This window comes from Phyllostomus hastatus, unplaced genomic scaffold (genome assembly GCF_019186645.2).
Source record: "Phyllostomus hastatus isolate PE091 unplaced genomic scaffold, TTU_PhHast_1.1 phas_scaffold_93, whole genome shotgun sequence".
NCBI classification, from domain to species: domain Eukaryota; kingdom Metazoa; phylum Chordata; class Mammalia; order Chiroptera; family Phyllostomidae; genus Phyllostomus; species Phyllostomus hastatus.
Window position 1 is genome coordinate 22,124,049 of NW_025334042.1, and position 27,351 is coordinate 22,151,399.

Below are 27,351 nucleotides of genomic sequence, written 5' to 3' on the forward strand. Positions count from 1 at the left end.
GAGACCACCAAGGCCTGCCCCGTCGGAGTTAGGACCCCCGGGAGCCGCTGGGGCCAGGAGTGCAGGCAGCTTCCTTCCCCGAGAGACCTGAAGGCCGGCTGGAGGGGCGGGCAGAAGGGAGGGGCTTCTGCAGAGCCTCTGGCCCCTGAGCCACTGCGCATTCTTCCCCCCAGACAAGTGTCCCCCAGCCCCGCCTCTCCCCGGTGCCGCTCCCTCTGTGGTGCTGACAGTAGGCCTGTCAGGTGAGTGTCCCCAGGGATCTGGGCAGAGCTGGCGGGACCAAGGGAGTGTGTCCTCGGCCCCTGCCTCGCTGACCCTCCTTCCAAATCAGCCATTCGCATCAAGAAACCTATCAAGACCAAGTTCCGGCTGCCGGTCTTCAACTGGACAGCACTGAAACCCAACCAGATCAGCGGCACTGTCTTCAGCGAACTTGATGATGAGAAGATCTTGGAGGTAGCGGGGCCAGGGGCCCTGAGGGGGAAGGTGGAGGCTGGGGACCAGGTTTCCCCCCCCGGCCAGGCCTCCTGGCCTCGGAGAAGCCCTCCGACTCAGCCGCCCGTGACCCGGAGCTGAGCTGATGCTGCTGGGACTGTGGCCGCGGCCGCTCTGGTCCTGAGAGGCCACAGCACTTTTCTTCTCGTCAACTCCTGCCAGGACCTGGACCTGGACAAGTTCGAAGAACTGTTTAAGACGAAAGCCCAGGGCCCTGCCCTTGACCTCATCTGCTCTAAGAACAAGACGGCACAGAAAGCCGCCAGCAAGGTGACCCTGTTGGAAGCCAACCGTGCCAAGAACCTGGCCATCACGCTGCGCAAGGCCGGCCGTTCGGCCGAGGAGATCTGCAGAGCCGTCCACACGTGAGGCTCCCACTGACCGGGCCCTGGTCACCAGCCAGTTGGAAACCCGCTCTCCACCTCGGACGCTGGCCTTCCCTGGGTTCCCAGGCAATGGCAGAACTGCCTCACGCCCCTTAATCGTCCACTGGGTTGGCCAGAACTTACTGCATCTGTGCTGGGTGCCAGGCACCGCGTGAGGTGCTGGGGATTCGTCCCAGACCTGCGCTCAAGGGACTTCCAGTCTAGTGGAAATAGTCCAGTAACACTGGGTGACAACCACCAAGGCAATGGAGATACAGGCAGCTTCGGGAGAACAGGGAGGGCCAGGTAGCTAAGTGGGTCATCAGAGAAGACTTCCCAGAGGTGGTGATGTCTTACCTGCGACCTGAAGGAAGTATATAAAATCCAGCTCACGTCCTGGAGGGAGAAGCATGGTGCCTCGGGTACTGAAAAAGGCTATGGCCTTCATGTAGGAGGGAAGTAGGAGAGACAAGGAGGGAAGGTGGGCAGAAGTCTTGCAGGCTGGGCCTCCTAAGCCACGCTCAGTGTTAAGACTTCTCCCTGAGAGAGAGGGAGGCATTGAAGAGCTTTCAAGCAGGGCGTGGAACGTTCTCCTAGGGTGGTCCTCTGCCTCTAGCTCTGTCCTGCTCATAGACCTCACCCTCAGCCCTCCAAGGAGCTGGAGGGTAAAGGAATGATGGATAATGTGGGCAAATGCCAGACCTGAAGGGCTTCCTCCCCCCTGCACAGGTACGACCTGCAGACACTACCTGTGGACTTCGTGGAGTGCCTGATGCGCTTCCTGCCCACGGAGGCCGAAGTGAAGCTGCTGCGGCAGTACGAGCGGGAGCGGCAGCCCTTGGAGGAGCTGGCGGCCGAGGACCGCTTCATGCTGCTCTTCAGCAAGGTGGAGCGGCTGACCCAGCGGATGGCTGGCATGGCCTTCCTGGGCAACTTCCAGGACAACCTGCAGATGCTCACGCCGGTAGGCCCCTCTCGGTCACAGTCGCCCGCCGCCCCCTCTCCACCGTCCACTTGCTGGTCACCTCCCTGGCCCGGCCAGTCCTCCCGGCCCCTCTCTGACTCTGCCCTTCCTCGCCTGGGGTTGCTCAGCTCTTCATCTTGCCTTCCAGCAACTCAATGCCATCATCGCAGCCTCCGCCTCTGTCAAGTCCTCGCAGAAGCTGAAGCAGATGCTGGAGGTGGGGAGACGTTGTGGGTGGGGGTGCTCACGGCCCCTGGGTCCTGGGTGGGACCTGGGCCCATACAGCGAAGAGGAAGGAGCCCTTGGGGCTCAGCCTGACCCCCTCCCACTCATCTTTTGGACAGATCATACTTGCACTGGGGAACTACATGAACAGCAGCAAGCGGGGGGCTGTGTACGGCTTCAAGCTCCAGAGCCTGGATCTGGTAAGATGGGGGGCACCACCAGGCACCAGGAACCCTGAGGGACGGTGGCTGTGGAGCTGCGTGTTCAGTGCTCTCCCATTGCTCCCTGTCCCCCCTCCCTGCACCCCCTTTAGCTGCTGGACACCAAGTCCACGGACAGGAAAATGACACTGCTGCATTTTATCGCCTTGACGGTGAAGGAGAAATACCCAGACCTGGCCAACTTCTGGCACGAGCTGCACTTCGTGGAGAAGGCTGCAGCAGGTGAGGGGGGCCTGCCCCCTTGTTCGGCTCAGGACAATCCCAGGAAGCTCTGAGGAGGTGGAACACTTGGGTCTCTTTGTTTCTGGATTTTGTTGTCTGTTTTCTGACCACTTCAAAGCTTTCCGCTGGGGCCATGGGAGGGGCCACCCAGAGGGGACATTCCTGCAAGCACCAGACCCAGCAGAGCCCCTCTCACCTGGGTGGGTGGGAGCAGGCAGAGGGGGACCACAGTGGCTCTCCACCCCTGACTCCTGCAGGCTGGGCCTGGACTGCGTTTCTCTGTGATGTGTGGGAAGTGCTTAGAGGACCATAAAGCCCCTCAGGTGTTAGGAAGCTGCTCTTTCCGCCCCGCTCACGAACACTGGGCAGGCCAGAGGCAGCTCTGTGTTGGAGACTAGCTGTCTCTCTGGCTAGCCTTCCTCTGCTACTTCGCCCTTTGGGATCGTGAATTCCCAGCCTACATTCGTTCTTCTCACCCCCGTGAGAGCCTGGCTAGCCTGGTGTGTCCCTCAGTGTCCACCTGGGTGGCTCAGGAAGCCAGGGAGCCTGAATGAGCCCATGCTGAGTGGGAGGGCCAGAGTTCGCTGAGGCCCTGGGCTGGGAGGTGGGCACGTTGGGCCCTGGGCAGGCCTCAGCCAGGGCTCTGGCAACCGCAGTGTCCCTGGAGAACGTGCTGCTGGATGTGAAGGAGCTGGGCCGGGGCATGGAGCTGATTCGGAGGGAGTGCAGTATCCATGACAACAGCGTCCTTCGGAACTTCCTCACCACCAATGAGGGCAAACTGGACAAGCTCCAGCGCGATGCCAAGACGGCCGAGGTGAGCACAGGGTGGAGGCTGGCGGGAGTGACCGGGATTAAGGCACCGCATCCCTCTAGGTGGGTGTACTTTGGGTTCTTGGATCAAAGAACTTCTGTCCAGCGCTGGCTGGCTGGCTTGATGTGGGGGAAAGTGGGTATTGGGGGTGCAGGCAGCTGCCTCTGGGATCCTACCCTAGGGAGCTTGGGAGCCTGGCTCTCTTCCAGCGTGTAGGGGCTGGGTGCCACTGTGGGCTCCTGTCCCTGGTGGGGAGCCCGGCTTCCCCTTCTCCGCCAGGCTGACCCCTGCTGCCCTCGCTCCCCAGGAGGCCTACAATGCAGTGGTGCGCTACTTCGGTGAGAGCCCCAAGACCACACCTCCTTCTGTATTCTTCCCAGTGTTTGTCCGATTCATTCGTTCTTACAAGGTAAGCAGGAGAGAAGCTTTTAAAGAAAAAAGGCTGAGAGAAAACTAATTGATGGCGAGAGGGCTGGGCTTCACGTCTGGGCTTTTCCCTTCTCCTCTGAGTCCTGGGAGGGAGCGATGGAAGCTGGCCACAGGCCTAGGCCTTAGCTGTGAACTGGTGGGCAGGGTGGGGGCCCAGGCCCTTCCTGTCATTGTTTGGGGCAGGAAGTGCCCCTCCAGAGGGTGGCCACCTGGGGTTGCTGGTCCCACTGCCACCCACTCTCCACCCTCAGCCTCTCCCCGCACAGCTCCTGTGAGCCTCACAACACCCCCCCCCCCCACCCCACACACACGGTTCTTAGGAAGCAGAACAAGAGAATGAAGCCCGTAAGAAGCAGGAGGAGGTAATGCGGGAGAAACAGCTGGCTCAGGAAGCCAAGAAACTGGATGCCAAGGTGGGTGGGACCAGAGCAGGGGCCTGGAGGAAACCGGGAAGGATTAGGAGGGGGCGGAGCAAACGGAGAGGAGGTGGAAAACTGGAGCTCGCAGACCACCCAGAGGGCCTGAGGCTGGCGTCCAGAGGGATGGAGACGGGGCCTTTGGGGGAGTTCCCAGGCAGCATGGGGGCGGGCTGCGGTGCACAGTCAAGGGCAGTCTCGGACTGCATCCTGGGGCGGGAACCGTCCCCATGGCAGGTTAGTGATGAGTCCCTTCCCTTCAAACTCTGGGCCCTAGACCCCATCCCAGCGGAACAAGTGGCAACAGCAGGAGCTAATCGCAGAATTGAGGCGGCGCCAGGCCAAGGAGCACCGGCCTGTGTACGAGGGGAAAGATGGTACCATTGAGGACATCATCACAGGTGGGGCTCCCTTCCTCCCTCGGCGCCGGTGTTCGGCCCCGCCCCCAGAACCTAGTCACACCCTTTGTGTTCTCCGCCCACCCCACCCCTGTGGAGCCTGACCAGTGTCTCTCTCCGGGCCACAGTGCTGAAGAGTGTCCCTTTCACGGCCCGTACTGCCAAGAGGGGCTCACGCTTCTTCTGCGATGCAGCCCACCATGATGAGTCAAACTGTTAACCCCCAAGACTGGGGCCCTTGCCAGGTACCGGGCGCCACAGCTGCCCTCTGCATGACTTGGCACCGTCCTCTGGCTGCTATGGTGATGGGGACACACATTTCCCTCCCTGCATGCCCCATGCTCTGAGAAGCATGGCTTATGCCCTGCATGTGCCCTCAGGGAAGTGGTCTCTCTCCCACTAATGCTGTCCTAGCTTCTACTAAGACCAGGGGTAGGGACTAGGCCACTGCCTCCAATGGCTGAGCCTGAGGCTGTTACTGGGTTTGGGTGTCTTTTGTGCTTGTTCCCCTCTTGGGACCCTTCCTCATAAGAGCACTGGCAGCAGCTCTGCCCGGGGGCTTCAGATGTCCCTTGACCTGTTTCCCCACATCCAATCTGCTGGGGGTCTCTTCCCAGCTTCTGGCTCTTGCTGAGCCTTCCCTGTTTCTGCCACTGCCCCGTGGCCTCCAGTCGCCCCCAGCTGGCCTCCGAAAAAGAAGAGCCCCAGCCATCTCCCCGACCTTCCCCTCCAGCGTCTCTAAGCTCCTCCCTCATCCCACTTGTGGCTGGCTCTTCTCTGGCCCTGTCTGCGAGCTACTCCTGAAGGGGCTACTCCTACACAGAGTGGGCCTGGCCTGGCCTCTTGGCATGTTCACGGATCTCTGTCTCTCCCACAGGCCTCCAGCACCAGCCCATTGTCGTTTGCCACCAAGCCAGGAGTGTGGCCCCACCCAGCGCCCCCCCTCGGGCTCCAGGCCCCCACTGAGACCCTGTAGGAGGCAGAAGCACTTCAACTGCGAGTCCTGCAAGTCTAACCAGTGGACCCAGAGCCCTGGAATTGGCCAAGAGCCCCATGGCGGGCCTCGCTGCTCCCGACCCAGCTCCCACCCCAGCTCTCAAAGCTGCATCTTGCCTGCGGGCACTAGGTCTCCTGGGGCCTTGGTTGGCCCAGGTGCCTCCAGAACTGCACTTTGCCCCCAAGGTCTTCAATGTCATTTCCTGAAGGGTCACCAAGGGTCAGCTCTAGGGCTGGAAAAAACTATTTCCAGCTTTAGCCTCCATAGGCACCTAGGCCTCCGTTGTTAAAGCTGGAGGGAGGAAGAAGCAGCCATCCCTTTTCTCTCACTGCCCCGAGGTCAGCTGTGGCCTGCACATGTCCTGGTTTGGGGAGCCCTGGGACCCTGCTAATCTCGAGATCATCTTTCCCCAGGAGCAAGGCCCTCCTGAGCCTGGGGCCCACAGAGTTGTGCCTGTGGTAAGAGTGGAGAGAGATGCCAGGCTTGCTACCCTGGGCCCTTGCCATTGCAGGCTGTACTTGCTGAGGGGGGCAGAGGGGCTGGTTCTGCCGCAGCCCGAAGACGGCTGGAGAGAGGGTGTGCCAACAACTTCACCCCCTTTCTTCAGCCAGGTTTTGTGAGGGGGCAGGAGGCATGGCAGTCTTAACTGGCTATATTCTCAGTCCCCTGCCCGTTTATTAGCCCCTGAAGGGAATACAGGGACCCACTCCTTTTTGTACATGGACCACCTCCCTTCTCTCTTGTACATAAACCCTAGCTCTTCTTTCTCTCAACAAAGGCTTGAAGCACCAGGCCAGACTCTGTCTCCTCTTTCTGAGTGTGGTGGGCCAGGGTGGCCATTTAGCTTGACCTGAGCCATGCAGATAGGGAGGAGATGGCCAGAGGTGAGCACAGAAACCTGGGGAGGAGAACCAGGCTAGTTGGGCTCTGACCACACAAAGAGAACCAGGTCTCCCACGAGACACGAGCGCCCTCTGCTGGCCACAGGTGCACTCACCCAGCCCACTATTGAAGACAAAGAGCCACTGACCATGTTATAAATATTATTTATAAAACAAAACCAAACAAAAACACACATAAACTGGGTCCCAAGGCTGGAGGGAAGGCGTGGTGGAGCCCCAGGACCTGGGTAGGCAGGAGCAGGCACTGATGCTAGAGGGTAAGGATGCCGCCCTCTGCCACCCAGGCTGTGTCCACCAGCCTGTCACTCCCCTGGAGGCCCCTTCTCACATTCTATCTACTGGCACCACCCACCCCACGTGGCATACACCACCAATCTCACGTGGGGCCAAGGGCAAGGACTGCACTAGTTGTCCGGGAAATGGGGGCCCTTCATCACAACAAGCAACCTCAGAAGGTGCCGGCAATGGCGTGTTGGGGGTGGTTACTTGAGGAAAAATGGACACAGACCAGACTAAGGAAGGCGTCTGGGGCAGACAGTGAGGGTGACCCAGTAGCCACAGCCTCACACAGACCCAAGGCCGAGCAGCTTGTTGGGTCACTGGTGGTCATCCAGCTGCTGCAGGAGTGTCCGCCGCCGCCTTTCCAGCTCACCCTCACTCAGCTCACTTTCTGACGTGTCCCAGCCCGTCTGGGGGAGCAAAGGCACAGCTCACCCACAGCCTCCCCTGAGGGCCGTGGAGGCCTGGACAGAGCACTGCCTGGGCTGGGGCCAGGCACCTGCCTCTCACCTTCTCCTTCTTGATTCCAAAACCTGGGGAGCGATTAGGGAGCTCTGTCAGCCGGAGCTCCCTGTCCTTGTCCTGTTCTGGTTCTTTCTCATCACTCTCCTTGCCAGCTTTCTCCTCAGGGTCTGTCACACTCTCGGGACTGTTCTGTAAGAGCCCAGAGCCCGCCTCCTCAGTTCCTGTGAAGAACAGCCCGGAGGCGGGTGGAAGAGATCTCACAAAATAGCAGGGCCTTGGGCAGAAGTTCCTTCTCTACGCACCGACTTGTGTCTTCTCTTTTTAGTTTTCTTTTTTGGTTTCTTGGCTTTCCGAAGGCCATGATCTGCAGATAGAAACCCCCCTGCTAAGTTCCATGGGAGAAAGGAGGGGTCGTCCTTTCTGCTGCCACAGTCCACCTGTCTGCTCATTCTTCACAAACACCTGCCCGGGGATGTCCTGGTTATTCCGGCTTCCTGCCTGGGCAGGGACAGGAAGCTCCTCCTCCTCCCCAACGGGTGCCCTCCCAGCCCCTCTACCCTCGGGGGCTGGGGCTCCCCAGGGCCTCCTCTCAGTCTGGGCCAACTTCTCCAGCTCCCAGCCACTTACCTGATCCTAGGAGAAGGCGGGAGGATGGGGAGCCCCGTCCTCCAAGGACAGCACCCCCACTTTCAACTGAATCAAGTGAGGAAGAGGGCTCAGAGCCAGATTCGGAGGGGTTCTGCCGCCTCCGCTTGGGGGGCCGGAGAGATGGTGGGGGCAGCTCCTCCTCTTCCGACTCAGAGCCCTGGGTGAACCAGCAGGTACATGTCAGCGCAGACACTCCCTGGCTTCCCAAATCCCTCAAGTCTGGGGATTGGGAGGCAAAAAAAAAAAAAAGGATGCAAGGCAAAAGGAATCCTCAAATCTCCCTCCAAGGGAGATGACATGGGGAAAAATAAGAAAAGTTCTTATTTCCCCAAGACAGTCCAGCCTCACCCACATCCCTCTCCTGACAACTCACTGAGGGCGAGTGGGAACGCTTGCGATGGTGCTTCTTGCCCTTTCTGGTGTGCTTTCGGCCTTTGGTGTGGAGGTGCTGGCACTCAGTCTGGTAGAGGCAAAGGGAGTAAGGAAGGCACCTGGGTTAGCCTTGGGGCCCCTGTATCCTAAAATCTGATTTGGCCTCCTTTACTGAGGTTGGAACCTTAGGCCTAACCAGGGCACTAAGACCTCCCTCCCCCTTAGCTATCCAGGGAAGCGGGGGAATGTCTCTGTGGAGCTGGTCTCCAGTGTCAAGCAGCTGGGACATGTAGAGGACCAGAAGCTCTGCCTCACCTCTAGTACCTGCAGGAACTCCCGGAAGAGCCGGATCCGCTCCGACTCCAGGGTGATCTGCTCAAAGGCTGAGTCGCACACAAAGCGCTCACGGACCTTGAACGGGAGAGCACTGCTGATCAGACCAGCCCCGGCACGGCATGGGTGCCGCCGTGAGCACAGGGCAGGGCTGGGGCGGAGGAAGGAAGGGAGCCGGAGCTGGCCCCAGCTGTGTTATGACTGGGGTGGGCCCCCAGTGGTGGAGAAGCACCGCTGCCCTCAGGATTGAGGGGTGGCATGTGCGCCAGGCTGCAGTCCTGACCTCTTCCCAGGCAGTGCCCAGCTCCAGAGCAGGCACGGCCTGCCTCAGCATGCTTCGAAAGGCAGCTTCCCTGCGCCGCAGCCTTCGTGCTTCCTCCTTCTCTCGCTCTCTCTCCCGCGCTTCTGCCTTCTCCAGTAGCTGAGGGCAGAGCACACACGGTCACTCGGGAGGGCGGGGGCCCAGGCCCCACGCAGGCACACCTCAGGAAGCGGGAAGTTGGGGTCTGGGCTCCTGCCATCGTCCCCTGAACTGGGGTACAGTTACACTGGGGCAGTGAGCGAGAAGGAATGAAACAAGACACAGGGACGAATTGGAGCAGGAGCCCTGGCTACAGCCCCGCCCCGCCCAACCCCTCACACTATTGAAGGTCAGCTTGATGTTGCCTGCGTCCAGCGCAGCAGCCCTCTTGTCAAAGCTTATGACGTGGGCGAAGTCCTCAAAGGCTGTGTTCACCTCCACACAGAAGCCCCGGTCCTGTGGGCACAGCAGTGCATGAAGCAGGGGGCACTGCCAGGGTGGGCAGAGGGGTCCAGCTACAGGATGCTCAAGAAGCCTCCCACCCCAAGAGATCCACAGGACTAGGATGCATTCCGAAACCAGGCTGTCCAAGTCCTCATCACCTACTGGTTAAGCCCCCGTGCCTACCCTTGCTGAGATCGTCACAGGGAACTGGGGGCTGGATCACATGGGGGAAGGGGCGGGAGGCAGGGTGTGTGTGGATGTGTGTGTGCCATGGCTGCGGAATGATGCCTGAGTTTCTCACAATTACTTCCTGGTTCTTTAGCTTATAGCTGGGGCCCTTTCTGGGCCCTCCTGCCGCTCTGTAACTCCCCTGCATTCTAGTCATTCTCTGCGGGTCCCACTCTAGCTACATTTATTGAAGGCCTACTAAGTACCAGCTACCAAACTGGGTGCTTCATATACATTTAATCCTCGCCTCCCTAAATTTAAGCATAAATCCTAGTCTCCTAATTTTATGCAGAAGGGAAACCAAGGTTTAGAGAAACTACAGCCCTTGCCTCCCCTCACAGCTAACAAGCACATGGCTGAGCCAGAACTCCACCCCAGGTCTCCCTGACACCAAGCGCACACTTGCAGGCCCTGCACCCGCACAGGCCACTCAGTCCTCAGGAGAATCAGAGCCCCCAGGCGCGCAACTCCCAAACAAGAAAAACAACTCACATCCTCAAAGTGCCCCGGGGCCAGGCTCTGTGATTCTCATCTAAGTCTCACAACACCCCCAAAAAACTGAGGCTTAGGAAAGTTATCTCACGGGGTCCACAGCAGCATGGGGGAAAGTGGAGCCCCTGGAGTTCGAGGTCTGGCCCTCCAGTCAGCTGGGGTGCAGGCCCAACCTCCCTCCCTCGCCTTCCACACAGCTCCACCTTGCTCCTGCCTTCCCACCAACAAAGACATACTCCAGCTTCTCCCAAGAGAACTCCCCCAACCCACACACTCCAGCCCTTCTCAAACGTGTCCATCTCTCTCTCAGGGAACTGAAAGATTCATTCTCACCTCTTCACTGGCTCCTTCTATTCAAACACAGAATTCACTAACTGGGACTTCCTTCCTACTCTGCTCTCATCTTCCTCAGGCTTAACAACCTGCTTCTTTTCCTTCGTTTCAAAAATCTTTAAATGCAGCACAAAGGAAAATGAATAAGCATTTATCGAACCTCCATAAGACACTGCAAATGTTAAAATCTTGCAACCTTGCATATAAACTGTCCCCATTTTACAGATAAGGAAACTGAGGCGCAGAGCTGCTATATAACTTGCAGAAGCCTCAATCAGTAAACAGCCAGAGTCGTCTGACTCTAAACCCTGTGCCGTGCCTGCTCTAGCCTCTTCATGGACACTGCTCTCCCAGTGCTGGTTCATGCCCTCATAGCGCTTCTTCCCAGTCCTTGCTCATGTGGTCCTCAGACCTCTGCGGTTCACGTCCTCGATGCTCCCTCTCCAAGGTCCCCTCCTGTCTCTCTGATCTCTTCTACTGCCTCTCTGGCATGCACACACTCACCTGAGAATAGCACTGAGTCTTTGCAACCAATACTGTCCCTAGTAATCCAATTCTCTACCTCTCTCATTTTCAGACCCATACTGGGTTGGATATTTCACAGACATTTCAAATTCAGCAGATCCCAAGAAAATTCCTTTCTCGTGAACTCCTGCCCACCCCCTCCCACAAATCTCCCAGGCCTGGATCTTCTGTCTTCCAGCTGTTCCGAGCTCGGGGCTCTCAGCATCACCCTACGGGATGAGAGGCACCATCACAATCTGCCTGGCTGGCGGACAGCCACAGGGATTCCTGGCTTGGCAGCCTTCTGCAGGCAGGAGACCAACAGGGAGAACGGGAACAGGGACTGCTCACAGAAGCTTCTTTCTCCAGAGATGTGGAGAAGCAGGAGTCAGTGAGGACAGGCCCCCTAAAGGCCTGTCAGTAATACCAGCCACTCTGCGGCTACAAACTATAGGCATCCAATAAAATTTAGCTCTCCTGGGACTAGATATTTCTACTGCATATGACTATTCCATTTAATATATGGTACGTACTTCATTCCACCCTGCCCCAGGTTGTTTTTGAGAATAATTTCCCAAATGGAATTCCCATTTTCTCCAGCCCTCATCTTCCTACTTAATCCTTATCAATGGCACCACCATCCCCTTGCACCTCACGCCTTCCTTTCCCCCAATTCCACACACACACACACACACACCTTTATACAAAACTCTGATGTATAAAAGAGAAGCTGCTGTACGTGAAAATAGAGGAAGGAGCATAACACGCCCCCCACCCCCTTGTTGCTAGCAAGGCACCTGGGAGGAAACCCAGGGAGTGCTAGAGACAGCCGGACCACGCCAGCGCCATCCTCAGTGGCCAACCCTGGCACCCCACCGATCCCCCTGCCACCCCTGTATCACCCACTGTAGCAGCCTCCTAACTGGTCGCCCTGCTCACCCCTGACCCAGCCTTGGGAATCCAGAGCTGCTCACACTTTTTACCGCGTGGCCCCCACAGTGGGGCAGTGGTCTTGGGGGCAGTCAGGAGAGGATGACTCAAGTTCAGAATCTGAATTACTTGCCACTACACTTTTAGTATCCGTAGGCTTCGGGCACTACCCTGTCCCTAAGGAGACAGCACTCCGTCTGAGAGGCACCATCCCCACACACACCAGGGCCTCTCCAGGGCACACACATCTGACCAGATCATCCCCAGGTCCCCATTACTTACAAGGTAAAAACCCAAACTTATTTTAACATTCAAAGAATTCACACACAGCAATCTACTTCCAAAATTGGACACGTGCTTCCAGAGAAATAAAGGAAGCCACAGGACAATATGGTATGTCTTAAGGTCAGCAATTTTAAAATATTGTTTATATTAAACAATTAATATGGCATTAAAATGCAATACCTACAAGAATTTATACGGCAAAACACATGAAACGTGTGTGTGGTGGCGCATTTCTAGCTTTATTCTTAGATCCTCCTCACCTCTGGTGCCAAGTTACTCCCCCTTGCTATTTAGGTATACTTTGGTAGAAAACTCCCATTTTCCAGAGGAGGAAACTGAGGCTCAGAAAGGGTAAATAATCTGCCCACGGTCATACAACTAGTAAGTGGTTTAGCTGGACTTGAACCCCAGGCAGTCTGCCTCCACAGTCATGCTCCTAACAAGTATGCCAACTGCCCGCTCAAATGCATTAGGATGTCTTTCACTTGCACAAGAAATATGCTTTCTTCACCAGAAATGAACTCTCTTGGTCCATAGCTCCCTTTTCCACCTTTGGTAGACATGGGTACTCAGAATGCTCTCCCCGGTGTCAGAAAGGCAGTGTGTGTGTGCGACGGTGCGTGCCAGCTGAGTGCGCTGCCACGATAGGGAGGTGCAGGTAAGGCTGACGCGCCCCTTCTAAAGGGCAGTGGCATCTCGGCTGGAGCCCAATGAATGCTTTGCAAAACCAGCCCAGTGCCACTAGATTATCTAAATTTCCAAGAGAAGCTTAAGATGTACAATCTCTTGATCTTAAAATGTTAGCAAAAATTCCAAATTTTTCTCACTGTATAGACCAGAAGAAACACAGCTGTGTTCATTATTAACTAGGCTTCTTGCCCTTCAAACCCACCATGCCCTATCCCTCCCCACCCCTGCCTTCGCTCCTGTAGGTCCCTATGCCCAGGACTTCCACCTACTCTTCAAATGTCAATTCTTCTGACTCTCATCTCTGTAGTAACACTTGCCCCTCTGTGTAACAGCTGTATCGTCTATCTTCCTATTAGGCCATGAGCTCCTTATGGGCAGAAATGGTATCTCATTCATTTCTGTGTCCCCAGTGCACAGTAAAAGGGTCACAGCAGATACCTGCTGAGCTGAGCTGCAATGCTCCTGCAAAACGGCATATCAGGGAGTCCTGCCTGGGGAACGTGCCCCTGCACCCGGCCTGCATCCATCCACAACCCCAGGCCTCCCTCACCTTAAGGATGTCCTTAATGATCTTCTTCTCATCGTGGAATCGTGCCTTCAACTCCTCCACATAGAACTTGAACAGGTCCAGAGGGGTGGAGCCTGCAGGGGAGGGAGGGAGGGGGGCCTGGCAGGCGGCAGCTTCCCAAGGCCTAGGGGCAGGGTCAAGGACAGGACCCAAAAGTATGGGTGCAGAGAGGCCGGCAGGGCAGGAAGCCAGGCCAGAGAAGGGGAGCCTGGCTGCCTTACCCGGCTGGCCCAGCATGTTGGCAAAGCGGACATCAGTGCTGACCGCCGGGTACAGTTCCATCCAGGTGGACATGGAGTGCAGCTGCCCTGTCTCGTGCAGCTCGTCCAGGAAGGTCTGAGCAGGGAAAGGCCGGTTATACGGAGAGTGAGGCACTGAGGAAGAGGGAAACACGGAGGGAGACGGAGATACGGAAGGAGAGGGAGACGCGGAGGGAGGCAGAACCAAAGACTGGGCGGGGCCGGGAAGGCGATGGCAGGAGAGGTAGGGACAAGACAGACTGAGAAGATGCAGGCCAGGGAGGCAGAGAGCAATGCAAAAGGAGAGAATGTAAATACAGACAGGGACAGACTAAATCATGACAGTGAGCCAGGCCAGGAGGCAAAGAAACAAACTCGCCTGCAGCACAATCTTCCCATGACTTATTTCAACTCTCCTGTGCATTACGGCGAAGTAACCCCACTACTACCATCACCCTTGCCACCTCTGAACTGGGGGATAAACTGCCTGGCTGGCTCCCCACCAAAGGCAAACAAACAGCCTAACTGCCAAGCTGTGCCTTTAGGGGGCTCTCTGCAGACAGCCTCCAGGTGCTGCATACATCTCACCCCCCTGGAGGGGCAAGGCCAAGTTGAGGGGACACAGCAGGGAGACCTGCAGGCATAAAGAGGCCCTGTGGAGATGGCACAGGGCGGGCGCAGACAAAACCGTGGGCCTGACTGAGGAGGTTAAAGTTGAGTTCTGGTCTGGGGGGTGGCAAGGATACCTGGAAGGCCTCCCGGTTCTTGCGCTGCTGGCGCCGCTCCCGAAGCCGGGCCCGTTCCCGTTCCTCCTCCTCCTCCCTCTCCAAAGCTCGGATGTGCTCCTCAAAGCAGATCAGCGCATCTTCCTTGTCCATGTCTAACCACAGAGAGGAGGCTCAGCAGGCCCTGCACCAGCAGGACACCCTGTCAGTCCCCAGCAGCCCCACTGCTTCGAGGATGCTGTCCCTGCAGGTGCTGGGGACAGCCAGGATGGTGGAGCAAGGTGAACAGAGGCCTCTGTGAGAGAGGGTACTGGAATGGTTGTTCTTGAGGAGGAATCACTAATTGTGTGAGAAAAAAATCAGCAAGAGTTCAGCTCTTATAGCTTTAGGTACCAAAGTCATAGTGTTTATGAAATCATTTTTCTTGGGATCTAAGGTTTGTTTATGAAACTGGAAAACAGGTCTTGCTACAACTTCAGAGGGTGAATTTCTGGTATCGCCAGTGACTACAGGCCACCAGCAGCTTAGCGTAATGTGTGACCAGTGAACGTCCACAGTGCCATGGCCACTGAAGGCAGCTCACATCAGCTACAGAGGTCACCATCTCTAGGTCTTCTAATTCCTATCCCAAGCTCCTCCTCCAAGGACACACAATCTCCAGGTGAACAGTGAATCCTGGAGGGACAGGGTGCCCTGAGCATTTTGGGATCTCCAGAGGTGTGGAGGCAATGTGTGAATGACACAGGTGATGGGAGCCAGGTCAGTGAGGGCAGGGGAAGGGCAGGTGCGAGTGGAGACCGGGGCTTACTCTGAAGCTGATGGTCCTGAGCAAAGCTGGGGTTATCCATGAGGTACTGCTGGGCCTGGGACCATGTGGTTTGGAAGTTGACGCTACTCATCCCATCCAGGATGCTCTTCAGGGCCTGGATATTGCGGCGCCGGAGCTGCTTGGCCTGTTCCTGGGGAGCCACAGGACCAGTGTGAGGCAGGGTAGACCAGAGAAGAGGGGGATTTTGCGTAAAGGAATGCAGCTAGGGAACCCTGGAGGGCAGGACACAAGGCTTTCACATCCCCAGGAAGAGGGAGGGGCAGTTTACAGACCAGCCCCTCATAGTGCTTCCCGCCCTCCCTCGCCCGGGGCAGCAGCCCCAGAGCAGTAATGAAAGGACGTGTATGTGCCACAGCAGCTTCAGAGTAAGGAGCTAGGACTGTGAGGCATCAGAGAAATTAATGACCAGGATCCAAAAAGAGCACAGACACAAAGAATCTAAGATGACACCGGGGCTGACAAATCCAGCCCAGAGACTATTACCTTCTCCTTCTTGGCCAGGAAGAAGAGGACATCATCATAAATCTCCTTTCGATCCCTCTCGGGGACCACAGCCCAGACCTCCAGCTCCCCAAAGGTCTGTTCTGCCCTCCTGTGGAGCACACGGGCTGTGGGTAGGCAGGTGGAGAACAGACCCCTGGCAAAGGCATTCTCAGGGTGCCCCAGCCCTGTGCCAGCCCCAGCCCCTGACCGGTAGCGGGTGGTGGAGGTCATGTGCTCGTGCTGCTCCAAGAAGTGCTGCAAAGTCTGCTTAGCCTCCTTGGCCCTCAGCCGGGCCTCCTCTTTCTCTTCCTTCTCCCGCTGCGCCTTGTATGCATTGAATGCCTGCTTTTTCTCACTCAGTTTGGGCAAGGCACTGGGGCAGGAACAGAGGAGTTGGCCTGAACCCTGTGGTTCATGGCACACTGGGGACAGGTCACCACAGCACTGAGTGAGGGGCCCATGCACAGGTGCAGCAGGCTGCAGGGGCTCCAGGAGGCAAGAAAGGTCTCTGGACTCGGGGAGGGCTGAGAGGTGGTGAGGGAAGAGAAGAGTCCCAGGCCACCGACAGTACTCGGCCCTTATTTGGGGGACGCTCAAATGGCAGTCAGGGATCTGCCCTACCCTGCCCCCTTCCCCCAGTTAATTCAAATCAATTCAACTCAACAAGCACTTACTGCATGTCTCATGTCAGATACTTTTCCCTCCTCCTGGAGCCCCTCCATAGCTGCCCTTCCCCTCAAACCTGCACCATTCACTGCTCTCCTCCCTATGGCCCCTTGGGTCTCAGGATTGCGCTGGGGTTTCTCAGGGAGTCCCTGGCTCCCTCTGCCCAGGCCTACCTGTAACGGGGGTCAGTGACCACCATCTTCATGGCTTGTTCCCAAGAGGCATTGGAGGGGACAGCCTGGAATGAGGCGGGTGGGTGTCACAGGGCCTGGCCACCTCTATCCCCTCCAGACCTGTCCTGGGAACCCCGTCCTCCACACCTTGTCCCTCAGCAGCTCCTTAAAGGCCTGTTTTGCCTTCTCCCGGTTGCTCCAACTGAGACCAGACCTCTCCGGTTCTGGCTTTGATTCCTCTTCCTCCTGTTGTGGTGGCTGATGCAGTCCAGCAGAACTGGGGGCAAAGGAGACTTCAGCATAGCACCCCCAGTTCCTATAGGCTTCAATGCCCTAGCTGATTAACAGCAAACCACCCCCTTCTTGCTCCCCAGAGCAGCCCTTTTCTGCCTTCAGAGGTCATGAACAGATCTCCACACCCTTCCCAAGAGGCCGGCATCCAGAATGCTGTGGGGGCAGCCCTCTGCATCACCTGCTGGGGCCCTCCTCTGGCTGCTGCGAGAACCCCTGCTCCAAGGTCTGGGTGGCATCCGACACATCGCAATCTTCACTCCCACCTGGCTCAGGTTCTAGGAGGCCCACAGGCACTGGGGTGGGGCAAGGAGGCGCAGGTGGAGGGTCGGGCTGTGGCTGAGGGGGCTGCGGCTGTAGTGTCTGCTGTGTCTGTGGCTGTGGCTTCCTGCAGGTGGGCGAGAAGGGCAGTGTCCAGGAATGAAGCAGGGACAGAGGCGGTCAGGGGCTGGCTGGACCCTCTATCCTGAGAAGGACTGGGGCCAGAGTAGACCACTCCACAAGGAGATAGAGCTTGCTCTTCCTTCCACAGAGCAGGGATCACTCGAGGAGTCCACTCCCACCCCTTAGGTGGCCCCAAGTACAGATGGATAGGTGGGCAAAGGGGGCAAGGTACTCACCCTATGGCCTCTTGTTTGACTAGAGCTGCAATGGGAAAAGACAACATGTTCACAGGGTAGCGAAGGCCACCCCTCAGAGCCCCTGCCTGGCCCACCCATCCTCACCCTCCAGGTCATCCAGGTCCTTTGGCCGGGTCCAACGGGACTCCTTACTCTGGTTGTTATAGTAGTAGGGTTTGCCTGTGTCCGACTTGTACTCTTTCCAGGGACACTGGGACAGCAACAGCTGTAAGAAGATGGGTCAGAAGACATTAGTGGGCTAGGTGTGCCCTCCAGCCACAGCTGCAGGAGCTAAGGGGACCCAGTGAGTAGGGGACACAGGAGTTTTTAGCTTCCACCTGGTCTGACTCAACATGGGGGAAGGCGGACTTCCTGAGATCCTAGGGAGGTTGGGGGTGGTCAGGGGTGTTGGGATGAGAGGAACCATAATGTGTGTGGTTGCACACTCAGGGAAGACCAAGCACTTGGAAGGGTCAGGGTAGCTGAAAGGAAGGGCTAGAAAGCCCCACTCAGGACCTCTGCCTTGGACTTGAGCACGCTGGGCTTCTCCCACACGGACTGCTTGTCGTCAGCATTGTAGTAGTAGATGCGCCCGTCAGGGGCCACATGCTCACTCCATAGGGCCCTCTGGGGGAGGGGGTGCACAGAATGGTGGTCAAGGCCCCCTTCTCAAAGCTGCTTCTCCTAACCCCAAAGGTTGAACTGTTAGCCCCCCACATGCAGCCTTTCTACCCAGAGATCCCTGAGCTAGAAGAACTCACCGGAGGGACTGTCCCAGCCACAGCAGCTAGAAAAGAAGCCAAAGGAAAGACACTAAGTCTTCGCTCCAACTCCCCTCTTATCCCCACCTATGCCTCCCTTACTCCACCCCCCAAAATATCCCCTGGCCCCATCAATAGCCCAGGAACACTGGCATCCCAACAGGCATGATCCAGGGTGGACTCTAGTCCCCTCTCCCCTGTACCCCCCAACCTCCGAGCCTGGGGGGAGCAGGCCCCCAGAAGACTCACAGCTGGCGGTGTCCACACCTGGAGCCGTCTGCCGAAGAAAGAGGAGGGGGAAGGGTTGGGGCCAAGCCCAGTGGCCCCCAGGACCCAGGCCATGGGGGATGGAGAAGCAGGCCAGGCCAAGATCCATGTGTCCTGCTTTCAGGGGTCTCTGCTACCTAACGAGCTTCCCCCACCCGCAGGGGCTGTGGCTCTAGGATCCCTGGGGGAATCAAGCAGCAACTCCTTTCTTCATTTTCCTCAGGTGAGAGCATTTTGTTGAGGCCCATCCCTTCCACAGTGGATGCCAAATTCTACACGCGATCCAGACTCGACTACACTGAGCTACACCACAAGAAGGCACAGCAAGATCCCCAGGTGCTGTACTTTCCTCCAGAGACGAAAACAGTGTGAACAGGGGACTGTATTTAAGTGTCCACAGTGCTAGCTCTGTGCGGTCAAGCAGTGTCTGGCATGAGCGTGTTGCTTAAAAGAGAAGGGCACGGCAGAGAGAGACGAGAGAGAACGTGTATGCTCGGGGGATGAATGCGACACAAGGGCTCAGTGCATGGCTGGACAGGAGCACTCAGGTGTGGGGAGTGCTGGCAGGGACCCAGGTGGGTCCGATGAGAAGAGGGAAAGAATGGAAGTCATATCCCTGAACTCCAAATCAGACCCACAGTGCTGTGGTGCAGAGCTGCCTCCTGTCAGCCCCAGTGCTTACCGCTGCGGTGACGGGCACCGCTGGCATCAGCATTCCTGGCATCATGGGAGGCACCATTCCCGGTATCTATGGGTGCAAAGACAGAAACCACCTACTGAGGTAGGGCAGAAAGAGGCTGGGCAGGGTCCTCGAAGTTTCTGTTGGGGCCATGATCCTCCCGTGGGCACCTCCTCAGGAAATCCCTGAGGGACTCTGGGCTTCCAGCTTAGCCTGCGAGTTTTCCCCAGTCACACAGCAGGCAAATCCAAGTGGACCTGTCTCGAAGCTCCCTCCCTTCCCTTCCCAGTTTCTGAAGTCCAGATCTCCACTCTCATCTCCATCCCCAGATAAACTGACAGGTTTGGGGAGGCCCTGGAGCAGGGGAGAGGATTACCTGTGTGATTGGTGGTGGTGACCCCATTGGTGGTAGCATTGGGGGCATGATGCCTGGTGGCATGGGGGGGATGGCTGGTGGCCTCTGACTCATGGGGGGTAGCCCCATCGGAGGAAAGGGCGGGGGGATTCCCGGAGGGGGCATCTGGAAAGGAGGAAGAGAAGAGATAATGAGCAGAGGAGACACCACCTTGGACCGAGCAGGAAACACCCACCTGCCTCCCGCCCAAACGTTCCACTCTGGCTCTGAGGCAATTCCAAGGCTTTAGTGTGAGAAGCACGAAGTGTGAAACTGCCTCCCTCCTCACCACTGAGAAAGACTGATAACTGGGGGGGTCCTCTGGGTCTAACAGGCAAGCACACAGCTTCTTGAGAGACAGGGAAGGGAGAAGGAAAAGAAAAGTATAACCACCACCAGACCTCGTCTGGAAGGCTCCACCTCTTAGGCAACTCTCCCCAAAGAGGCCTCTCAGATGCAGGGCCAGAAGGCAGGTGTTCAGGTACCCAAACCCCTAGTCCCCTGCTTTCCAACCCTTTTCTCCAACTCAGTGACCACCACCTGCTAGTCCAGCCTGACTTCTGTGGCATATTTAAAGAATGCAGACAAGGAGCAGTGAAAGAGAAAGACAGCCCGCCCTGCCCTCACACTCCCGGGGTCATTTCCCTTCCACTTCTACCTCTATCCCAGCCCCAGTGTGTCCCAAGGACAAAAGACAAAGAGGAAACCATCAACTTTATGAATGGAGAACTGAACAGCAGCCTCTCCCACCCCAATACCCCAGCAAAACCATCCCTCTTCCAAGGGCAGCAGAAGGGGGTTTTCACACAAAAACCGTGCAGCAGTGCTAGGGACTGGGGAATCGGGGTACAGGCTGGAAAAGCCAAGCCCAGGGAAAGACATAAAACTTACGAAGGGTGGTGGCATCATGGGGGGCCCCGGTGGGAAGGGGGCAGGCGCTGCTGGGGGCCGGGGACCAGAATCGGGAACCGACTGTTGAGGGAGAGAAAAGTCATAGGACCCAGGATGGGCAAAGAGATGGGCTTTTGCAAAAGGGAGCAAAAGGGAAGCAGAGGGTAAGGATAAAAAAGGAGCACAAAGTTCAGAGGAAGGGTATCCAAGACCCATTCCCTGCCCAACTCTAGCCTTGAGCTCTGGGTAGGTCTGCTCTCTCTTCTACCAGCCCAGAGCTAGCTGGCTGAGCCCCACCAACATCATCTTTATTTTATCAGTAGAAGTTTCCATTTTGCCAAAGCCACAGAAAAGATGGAGGAGGCTATACTACAGGCAGACTGGCTCTGCCCAAGGTGTTCCACCCACTCTCCTGCCTGTGGGCAAGGCTGTGCCTCCCTCACACCCGTTAAACTGTGGCCTCATATTCACAAATAATCCAGGGAGGAAGTGGCCTTCTGTCCTGTCCCCCCACCTGAATTCACCCAGGTACAGAGGGAGATTCAATACCAAAGCCCTGTGAACACAAATAACTTAAGTACCAGTCTCCCTAACTCTCCTCTCGCCACCACCAGCCCCCTCCCCCATCTGGCCTCATCTTTGGTCACCTACTCTCTGAGGTCTTCCACTCCCCATCACCTCCCCTATCTCTTTAGCTCTACTCCTCCTCCCCTACAGATCCTGAACTCTGCTGCCCCGTGGGGAGGCTGTGAACAGCCTAGGTCTCCCCATCCTGCACCTAATGGCTGGCCACATCCCACCCTTTAGTTCTCAGATTAAGTATCATTTGCTCTAAGAAGCCTTCCTGACTCCATTTAAAGTAGAGCCTTCCAATTCATTCTCTCTGATCCCCTTTTGCATTTCCCCTTAGTGGAGGGTAATAACATTCCATGGGGGCAGGAACCGTATCTTACTTGTTGAAGCTGGATTCCTGGCACCTCCACAGGATCTGGCACATAATGGGCACTCAATAAATATTGTAAGGATGAATGACAAGTGAGAGAACAAAAACTCTATGTGGAACCTTCTAATTCTAAATATCCGTTCTATAAATAAAGCCCCATATGGCCAAAATGATGTCTCTGCAAAATTTCCATTTCAGCATTATTTGTAAAAATGGAAGATTGGAATCAGCCTAAACATCCACCAATACGAACTATGAAATCACACGCAAACATAAACGGGACACCACGTGGCCAGAAAGAAGACTGCAGACGCTCACCGTGCTCACTGTCGTGACACGGAACCACCGGGGAGGTGTATTAACAAATGGGGGAAGGCAGAGTGCTGCGAAGTGTTACCACTTGTGTAAAAAGTAGACACAAAAGACGACACACAAAACACTGCTGGAATGGGGACCAGGGCAGAGATTTGTCACTATATCCCCTTTTGTAACTTTTGAATACGCACCCATACAAATGATACCCATTCAAAAAAATGGTTTTAAGTAAACTGAGGTGTGGAGATGCAGCTCAAAGGCCCCACCTCCCCCGCCCCTTTGCTTGAAAGGAGGGGGATGGCAGGGAAGAGACCAGGGGAAGCTGAGCCAGGAGCTGCCTCACTGGGGCCCAATTTTCCTGCTTCCCCACTGACCCCTATGTTGAGAAGCCTCGGCTTTTAAAAAATACTTTCTAATCTCTACACTTAGCGACATCTGTGCTTCCTCTCTTGCCGCCCATATGGCCACCCTAAGGAGAGGAGGGGATAAGCCAAACTACCCCACCCTGAATCACCTTTCCCCAGTGTGCAGCTCCTCTAGCCCTGTATCAGCCCTGTCCTGTCCCCGAAGCATTCCTTAGCATGGGAAGGCAGAAACTGATCAAAATGAAAAGAAATCAAGTTCTCTGTGCCACTCTTTCCCAGCTCACGCTGCCCTCGGGTCCTCTCCACCTGCCCAGATGCCATATAACCATCTTTAGGTCCTCCCAGGCTCCAGCCATTGCCTGTGTCAGAGACTGCTGCCGCAGGCTGTCCATGACAGAAACGTGACAATCACTCTCTACACCTCCCTCCCCCCTCCTTCTCCACACATCTCCAAGTCCTGTTAACTTCACCTCCTAAAGACTTCTTGAACCCATCTACTCTTCTCCATTTCCTCCTCCACACCAACCACCCCTTTCATCTGGTCTCCCCATATCCACTCCACTCTGCAGCCCTAACAGGCTCACCAAAATGCACTTCAGACCATGCTACTTCCCTGCTTAAAACTCTTCAGTGCCTTCCCACTGTCCTCAGGGTAAAGACCAAAACCACTGCCCGGAGCCTGGGAGGCTGTGGGGGACCTGCTCCTCACCTGCCTTGGCAGCCCCATCCACACTGAGCTCCCAAGTCCGTGCTCCAGCCACATGCACCTTCGCTCAGCTCTCCGCCTCGGGCACCCACCTTTGTGTGGGGGGAGTCTTCCCACCAACCCCACACATCTCGTCTACATATCCTTCACCTCCATCAGCCACCATTTCTTCAGAAAAACCTTCCTGCCGACCCAGTGGACCAGTCAGCACCTCCTCTACATGCTCATATGCCACGGACCTGTCCTTTAAGCAATTATCCATTGGAATTTCACAGTTACTTGTACAATTCTGATTTACTATTATGTGACACCAAGGAAAACAAATGCTATCAATTAAATGTTATTCCATGGATTTTAAGATGCATATTGACTTCAGAAATATTAGATTGTGATCTTAGAATCAATGAAACATCTGCCGCCTCCAGTAGGCTGAAAACTCCAGGGGGTGAGACTTTGTCTTTGCTCAGCCTGATATCCAACCCCCATTGAGTTCTCCTCACTACCTGCTACTGACACACAGTAGGGGCTAACAAACACCTGCTGACTTAATGACTAAACGGTCTTGACAAGTGCCACAAATCAAAGCCACTGGTATGGCCTAGCAGTTACTCAGGATGTCAAAGATGGAGAGGGGACTCTGGCAGTCACCCAAGGTAGCCCACTTTTTTCAGATGAGAAAACTAAAGGGGAATGAGTCCAAGGTCGTACTGCTGCTTAGGGACACAGCCAGGCCTGGACCCAATCTGTCTTCCAGCCCTACTCCTTTAAAAGCACAGTCCTTCCTATAGGACCCTATTAACCAATGTCACCTCAACAACAACAACAACAACAACAAAAAAGGTGGGTTGGAATGTCATCCCAATGCACCAAGGTCGTGGGTCTGATCCCAGGTTGGGGCACATACAGGAATCAACCAGTGAATTGCATGACTAAGTGGAACAACAAATTGATGTCTGTCTGTTTCTCCTTTCTTCTCTCTCTAGAATCAGTAAATTAAAACAAAAAACAAAAAAGGCAGGAAAAAAGCACAGCCCTGACCAGTGTGGCTCAAGTTGGTAAGGTGTTGCCCTGCAAAGTAAAAGGTCACCTGTTGGATTCCCAGTGGGAGCACATGCCTGGGTTTTGGGAGTGTGTGCAAGAGGCAGCCCATCAGTGTTTTTCTCACATCAATGTACCTCGCCCTTTCTCTATGCCAGACCCTCTCAGTAAAAATACATAAGATCTTTAAAAATAAAATTAGTTTTTAAAAAAGCACAGTCCTCACCACAGGAAGCAGGTCAGTTTTCTTACTTCAGCATACATACCCCCTGCAATCCATGTACTGGTGAAATCAGTAAGGACTCAACATTTTCTTCTTGATAATCAGTGGTGGCTCCCTACTGCCCACCCTGCAGACGCTCTAACATTCAGTCTTTCAACAAGGCCCATGCCCTAACTCTTCCTGGCTTCTTCTGATTCAATGGCTTGTTTCTTCTAGTCCACTTCATTTCTCACTTTGTTCGAGATGACCCAATAGTCACCTTCTTCAGGGTGCCTTATGACTTTCACACACAGACACACCTACTTGTACTACTTTGCACTGAAGGACATGCTACTCTACGGACGTATCTCAGGTGTTTTATGCGGGACTGCCTGTCTCCCTACTTGGGTGGGGATTTCTCTACATTCAGAGAAAAGAGTTTTCTCTTTTTAAGCCTCTTCCGAGTGTCTAGTCAAGGCCTTGTACAAAAAGTGACGTGAGAAAACACAGACTTATCCTTAACCTTATAGAACATCCTAAAAAAGGGAAATGTGTGTGTGTGTGTACGTGTGCCCAGTACTTCTGCATAAATTCTCTGGGTAAAGGCTGTGATAAGACAGAGAGGCAGCTTGGCAGAGACCTGTGTGGCTGTGGAAAGGAAACTGGATCAAATACTGGCTTGGGAAAACCTCAATAATGAAAACTGATTATATATGACAATCTTTAATTTGGAATGGAGACCCCTGGCAAGGATCCAGACACTGGCCTGTTTCCTGACAGAGGACAGAGCAATGAAATGAACATAAGCTTCTATGGAACTTCCAAAGCCCTCCCTTTCCCAAGCCTCCCCTGTGTGATGTGTACATTTTCTTCCTTTCCTGAAACACCCCTTCCCCCATCTCATTTGCTGAAGTGCCTGTACAACTTTATATATCATTACACTTCCAGGTAAGAATCTGAAGAACTCACTCAAGCGGGAAAGGGATATAGGAATGGGACTGAAAGAGAAGCAGATCCTGTGTCTTTCTTGGAACAAAAACACATTTGTGGGCTGGGGAGAGATGAAAAGAGATGACTGATCGTCTGATTATCATGTGTTCACCTGGACCAGCAGAAAGACCCCCAAGATGCAATCAATTCTTCTCAGCCTCCACATCTAAGGGTCATCTCAGAACTGAAGACTCAAAAGAAAGAACAAAAGGAAAAAGTAACGAGAAAGGAAGAACAGAAAGGAGAATGGAAAGAGGGAATAACAACTAACAGGTAATATTTATTGAGTGCTTATTTTGAACCAGATACCATGACAACACTGAACCCTCCCAACCATCTTGGAGGTCATTATCCCCATTTATAGATAAAGAAACTGAGGCTCAAAGAGTTTAAATGGCAGAGGCATGTCTGGAATCTAAGCAGTTTGACCCCAAAGCCTGAGCTTTCAACTACTTCACAAAGCTTCCTCCCAGCAAGGACAATGGTGTCACAGGTATTTCTTACACTCAAATTCATTCTGTTTTCTTTCCCAATCCTCAAATCCTCAGACAGCTAGGTGATCCCAAGACTGATCTGGTCTGACTCACTCCCTGAGATCTGTGTTGGTAAATGAAGCCTGAAAGGCACCTCTCTCAGAAAGAGGTAGTCATCACTAAAAAGAAAAGTATCATGGAGGCTGGAAGCCACTGATTACCTTAGGTAGCATGTAGGTAGCATGCTCTACCTACCTGCTGCCCCTCTTCAGTCTTCCCACCCAGTTTTCAAGACCATCCTAGTCCCCCCTCTCCTGAACCAGCCTCATTACTCCTCCTGCTTGCAAAGATACTGTTTTACTGGAAAATATCTTCCACTGCTTCTCACCGATCCTGACAACTCAGCCATTCTTCCTCTGAAGAAAAGAATGCTACTTTTGGTCTTCATCTTTTTTGGGTTAGGTCTCAACCTCTTCCTCCTCCACTTGAGTTCTTCCATCCCTCCACCAGGATTCCAGAGGCCCTGACTAGCCTGTCCCAGCCTTGCAGGCTTTGTGCCTACCATCCCTACCCTTACATCCCTAGGGATTTTCTGCAGCCCCAGCTGAAGGCCTACCTCCATCTTCATCCTTTCTTTTGCTCCCCCACGTCCTAGAACCCATTATCCAGAAATCTCTTAAAAACCACTTCATTTTGGAGCTGGAAGAGATCTAGGCTACCGTTCTTATGCATTTCTCTCTCTTTTTTTTTTCATCGATAAGAAATCTGAGGCCCAAAGAAAGGTAATGACTTGCCCAAGGTCACACGGAGTTTTTATAGTTTGCTGATGGCAGAGCCACGGTTGGGATCAAGGGGCCTCTGCTCTCCTATTTCTTGGACTATCCAGCACTAGGTGGGGGCTGGAAGCCTTCTTTCCTCAGGAGATAGTGCCCCCTCCTCACCTCGGGAGACAAGATGAGGAAATGAAAGAGGAGGTTTCCAAGAGGTCTTAAGGGGCATACACGGCTTCCAAAGGGAACAAGCACCGAGTCTGGGGGAGGGGCATGGCGCAAGCCAAATATCCCAAGAGGAGAAACTGTGGCCCCCAGCTCTCCCCCTGTCTGGCGGTTTCCACATCTCCTGCCCTCTCTCTTCTTTCTCTACCGTTCTCCACAAGTCTATCCTTTACTTTTCCCCTTTCTCTTCCTCACACAGTCACGCAACTCATTCCCTTCAACAGCCCCCTCCCGCCATCCTCCATCATGGCCTCCCCCGCCCCTTCTTCCCAAATCCCCGACCCCATCCCCTTTCCCGGGCTCCTCGCCCTAGCCCCTCATGCCCCTCGCCCTCTCCTAGGGTCCTGTATACCCCGCCGGCCTCCCCGGCCCCTGCCCGGGCCGCGTGGGGCGCACTGGGACCGCCCCAGGCCCCTCCACCCCCGCGCGAGGACGTTACCATGCCAGAGCCTCGGAGCAGCTGAGCCGGCGGGGCCCACCCGCCAGTAAAAGCCTCTCTGATTGGCCAGACCACAGCCGGGAAGGCGGGGCCAGTGGGGGGTCGCACCCCTTGGTGGCCGGGGCTCCGGTCGCTCCCGTCGACTAGCCGGGCCCTGCACCGGCCCGGAGTGCCCAAGATCAGCCCCGCCCCCGGCGCGGAGAGCCAGGCCCCGCCCCCGCGCCGGGTCCAGGGTCCGCCTACCAGGGGCGGGGCGCACCTCCCCCAAGCAGGCTGGCTGCTAAGAGTTCGGACGCCCGGCTGCACCTAGCGGCTGGAGCTCTAGATCCCAAGCCGGCGCTGTGGTCGACGGCAGTTCTTCTGTCTTCCCGCCCTTCCCACCAGCCACCTCGAGACCTCGGCCAGCGCTCCGCTCCGCTCGGCGCTCTCTCGGAGCGACTGGATCCCGCGCGCTCGCTCCCAGGACCAGGGGCTGAGCCGAAGTATTTATTCCGAGTATAGGGTATCTTTGCACTTCTCAAAGCGTGTTTTTATTCGGTGCGAGATT

General features: G+C 55.4%; 2 protein-coding genes across 10 annotated transcripts in view; one reads left to right on the top strand and one right to left on the bottom strand.

The window, feature by feature from the left end:
- Positions 1-6,337, top strand: part of FMNL3 (formin like 3) — a 53,842-nt gene extending 47,505 nt beyond the window's left edge. For 3 of the 5 annotated variants that reach the window (XM_045829507.1, XM_045829509.1, XM_045829510.1), the window contains 13 exons: positions 174-242; positions 332-456; positions 658-860; positions 1,590-1,824; positions 1,973-2,041; positions 2,169-2,249; positions 2,363-2,492; positions 3,149-3,309; positions 3,614-3,715; positions 4,056-4,148; positions 4,429-4,552; positions 4,678-4,794; positions 5,427-6,337. In XM_045829507.1, coding sequence (XP_045685463.1) covers positions 174-242; positions 332-456; positions 658-860; positions 1,590-1,824; positions 1,973-2,041; positions 2,169-2,249; positions 2,363-2,492; positions 3,149-3,309; positions 3,614-3,715; positions 4,056-4,148; positions 4,429-4,552; positions 4,678-4,769 — 1,484 coding nt within the window. In that variant the 3' untranslated portion in view covers positions 4,770-4,794; positions 5,427-6,337. The remainder of the gene's footprint in view (positions 1-173; positions 243-331; positions 457-657; positions 861-1,589; positions 1,825-1,972; positions 2,042-2,168; positions 2,250-2,362; positions 2,493-3,148; positions 3,310-3,613; positions 3,716-4,055; positions 4,149-4,428; positions 4,553-4,677; positions 4,795-5,426) is intronic. The other 2 variants (XM_045829508.1, XM_045829511.1) reach the window with 1 other exon arrangement.
- Positions 6,338-6,581: 244 nt separating this feature from the next.
- Positions 6,582-26,950, bottom strand: PRPF40B (pre-mRNA processing factor 40 homolog B). Of its 5 annotated transcripts, none has more exons than XM_045829857.1 (26): positions 26,805-26,950; positions 20,339-20,419; positions 19,430-19,573; positions 19,057-19,122; positions 18,357-18,384; positions 18,108-18,133; positions 17,863-17,973; positions 17,500-17,572; positions 17,347-17,371; positions 16,908-17,114; positions 16,583-16,712; positions 16,436-16,500; positions 15,805-15,969; positions 15,597-15,705; positions 15,093-15,243; positions 14,306-14,439; positions 13,542-13,656; positions 13,303-13,394; positions 9,186-9,302; positions 8,829-8,966; positions 8,528-8,623; positions 8,214-8,300; positions 7,820-7,997; positions 7,495-7,556; positions 7,238-7,381; positions 6,582-7,137 (listed from the first exon to the last, which is right to left on the bottom strand). In XM_045829857.1, exons 1-26 carry the CDS (start codon positions 26,805-26,807, stop codon positions 7,045-7,047), a joined length of 2,640 nt encoding a protein of 879 aa, XP_045685813.1. In that variant the 5' UTR covers positions 26,808-26,950; the 3' UTR covers positions 6,582-7,044. The 5 variants fall into 5 exon arrangements, with proteins under 5 accessions (XP_045685813.1, XP_045685811.1, XP_045685814.1 ...); XM_045829855.1 differs by having other exon boundaries at positions 17,452-17,572; XM_045829858.1 differs by lacking the exon at positions 9,186-9,302 and having other exon boundaries at positions 17,452-17,572.
- Between the last annotated feature and the right edge of the window lie 401 nt (positions 26,951-27,351).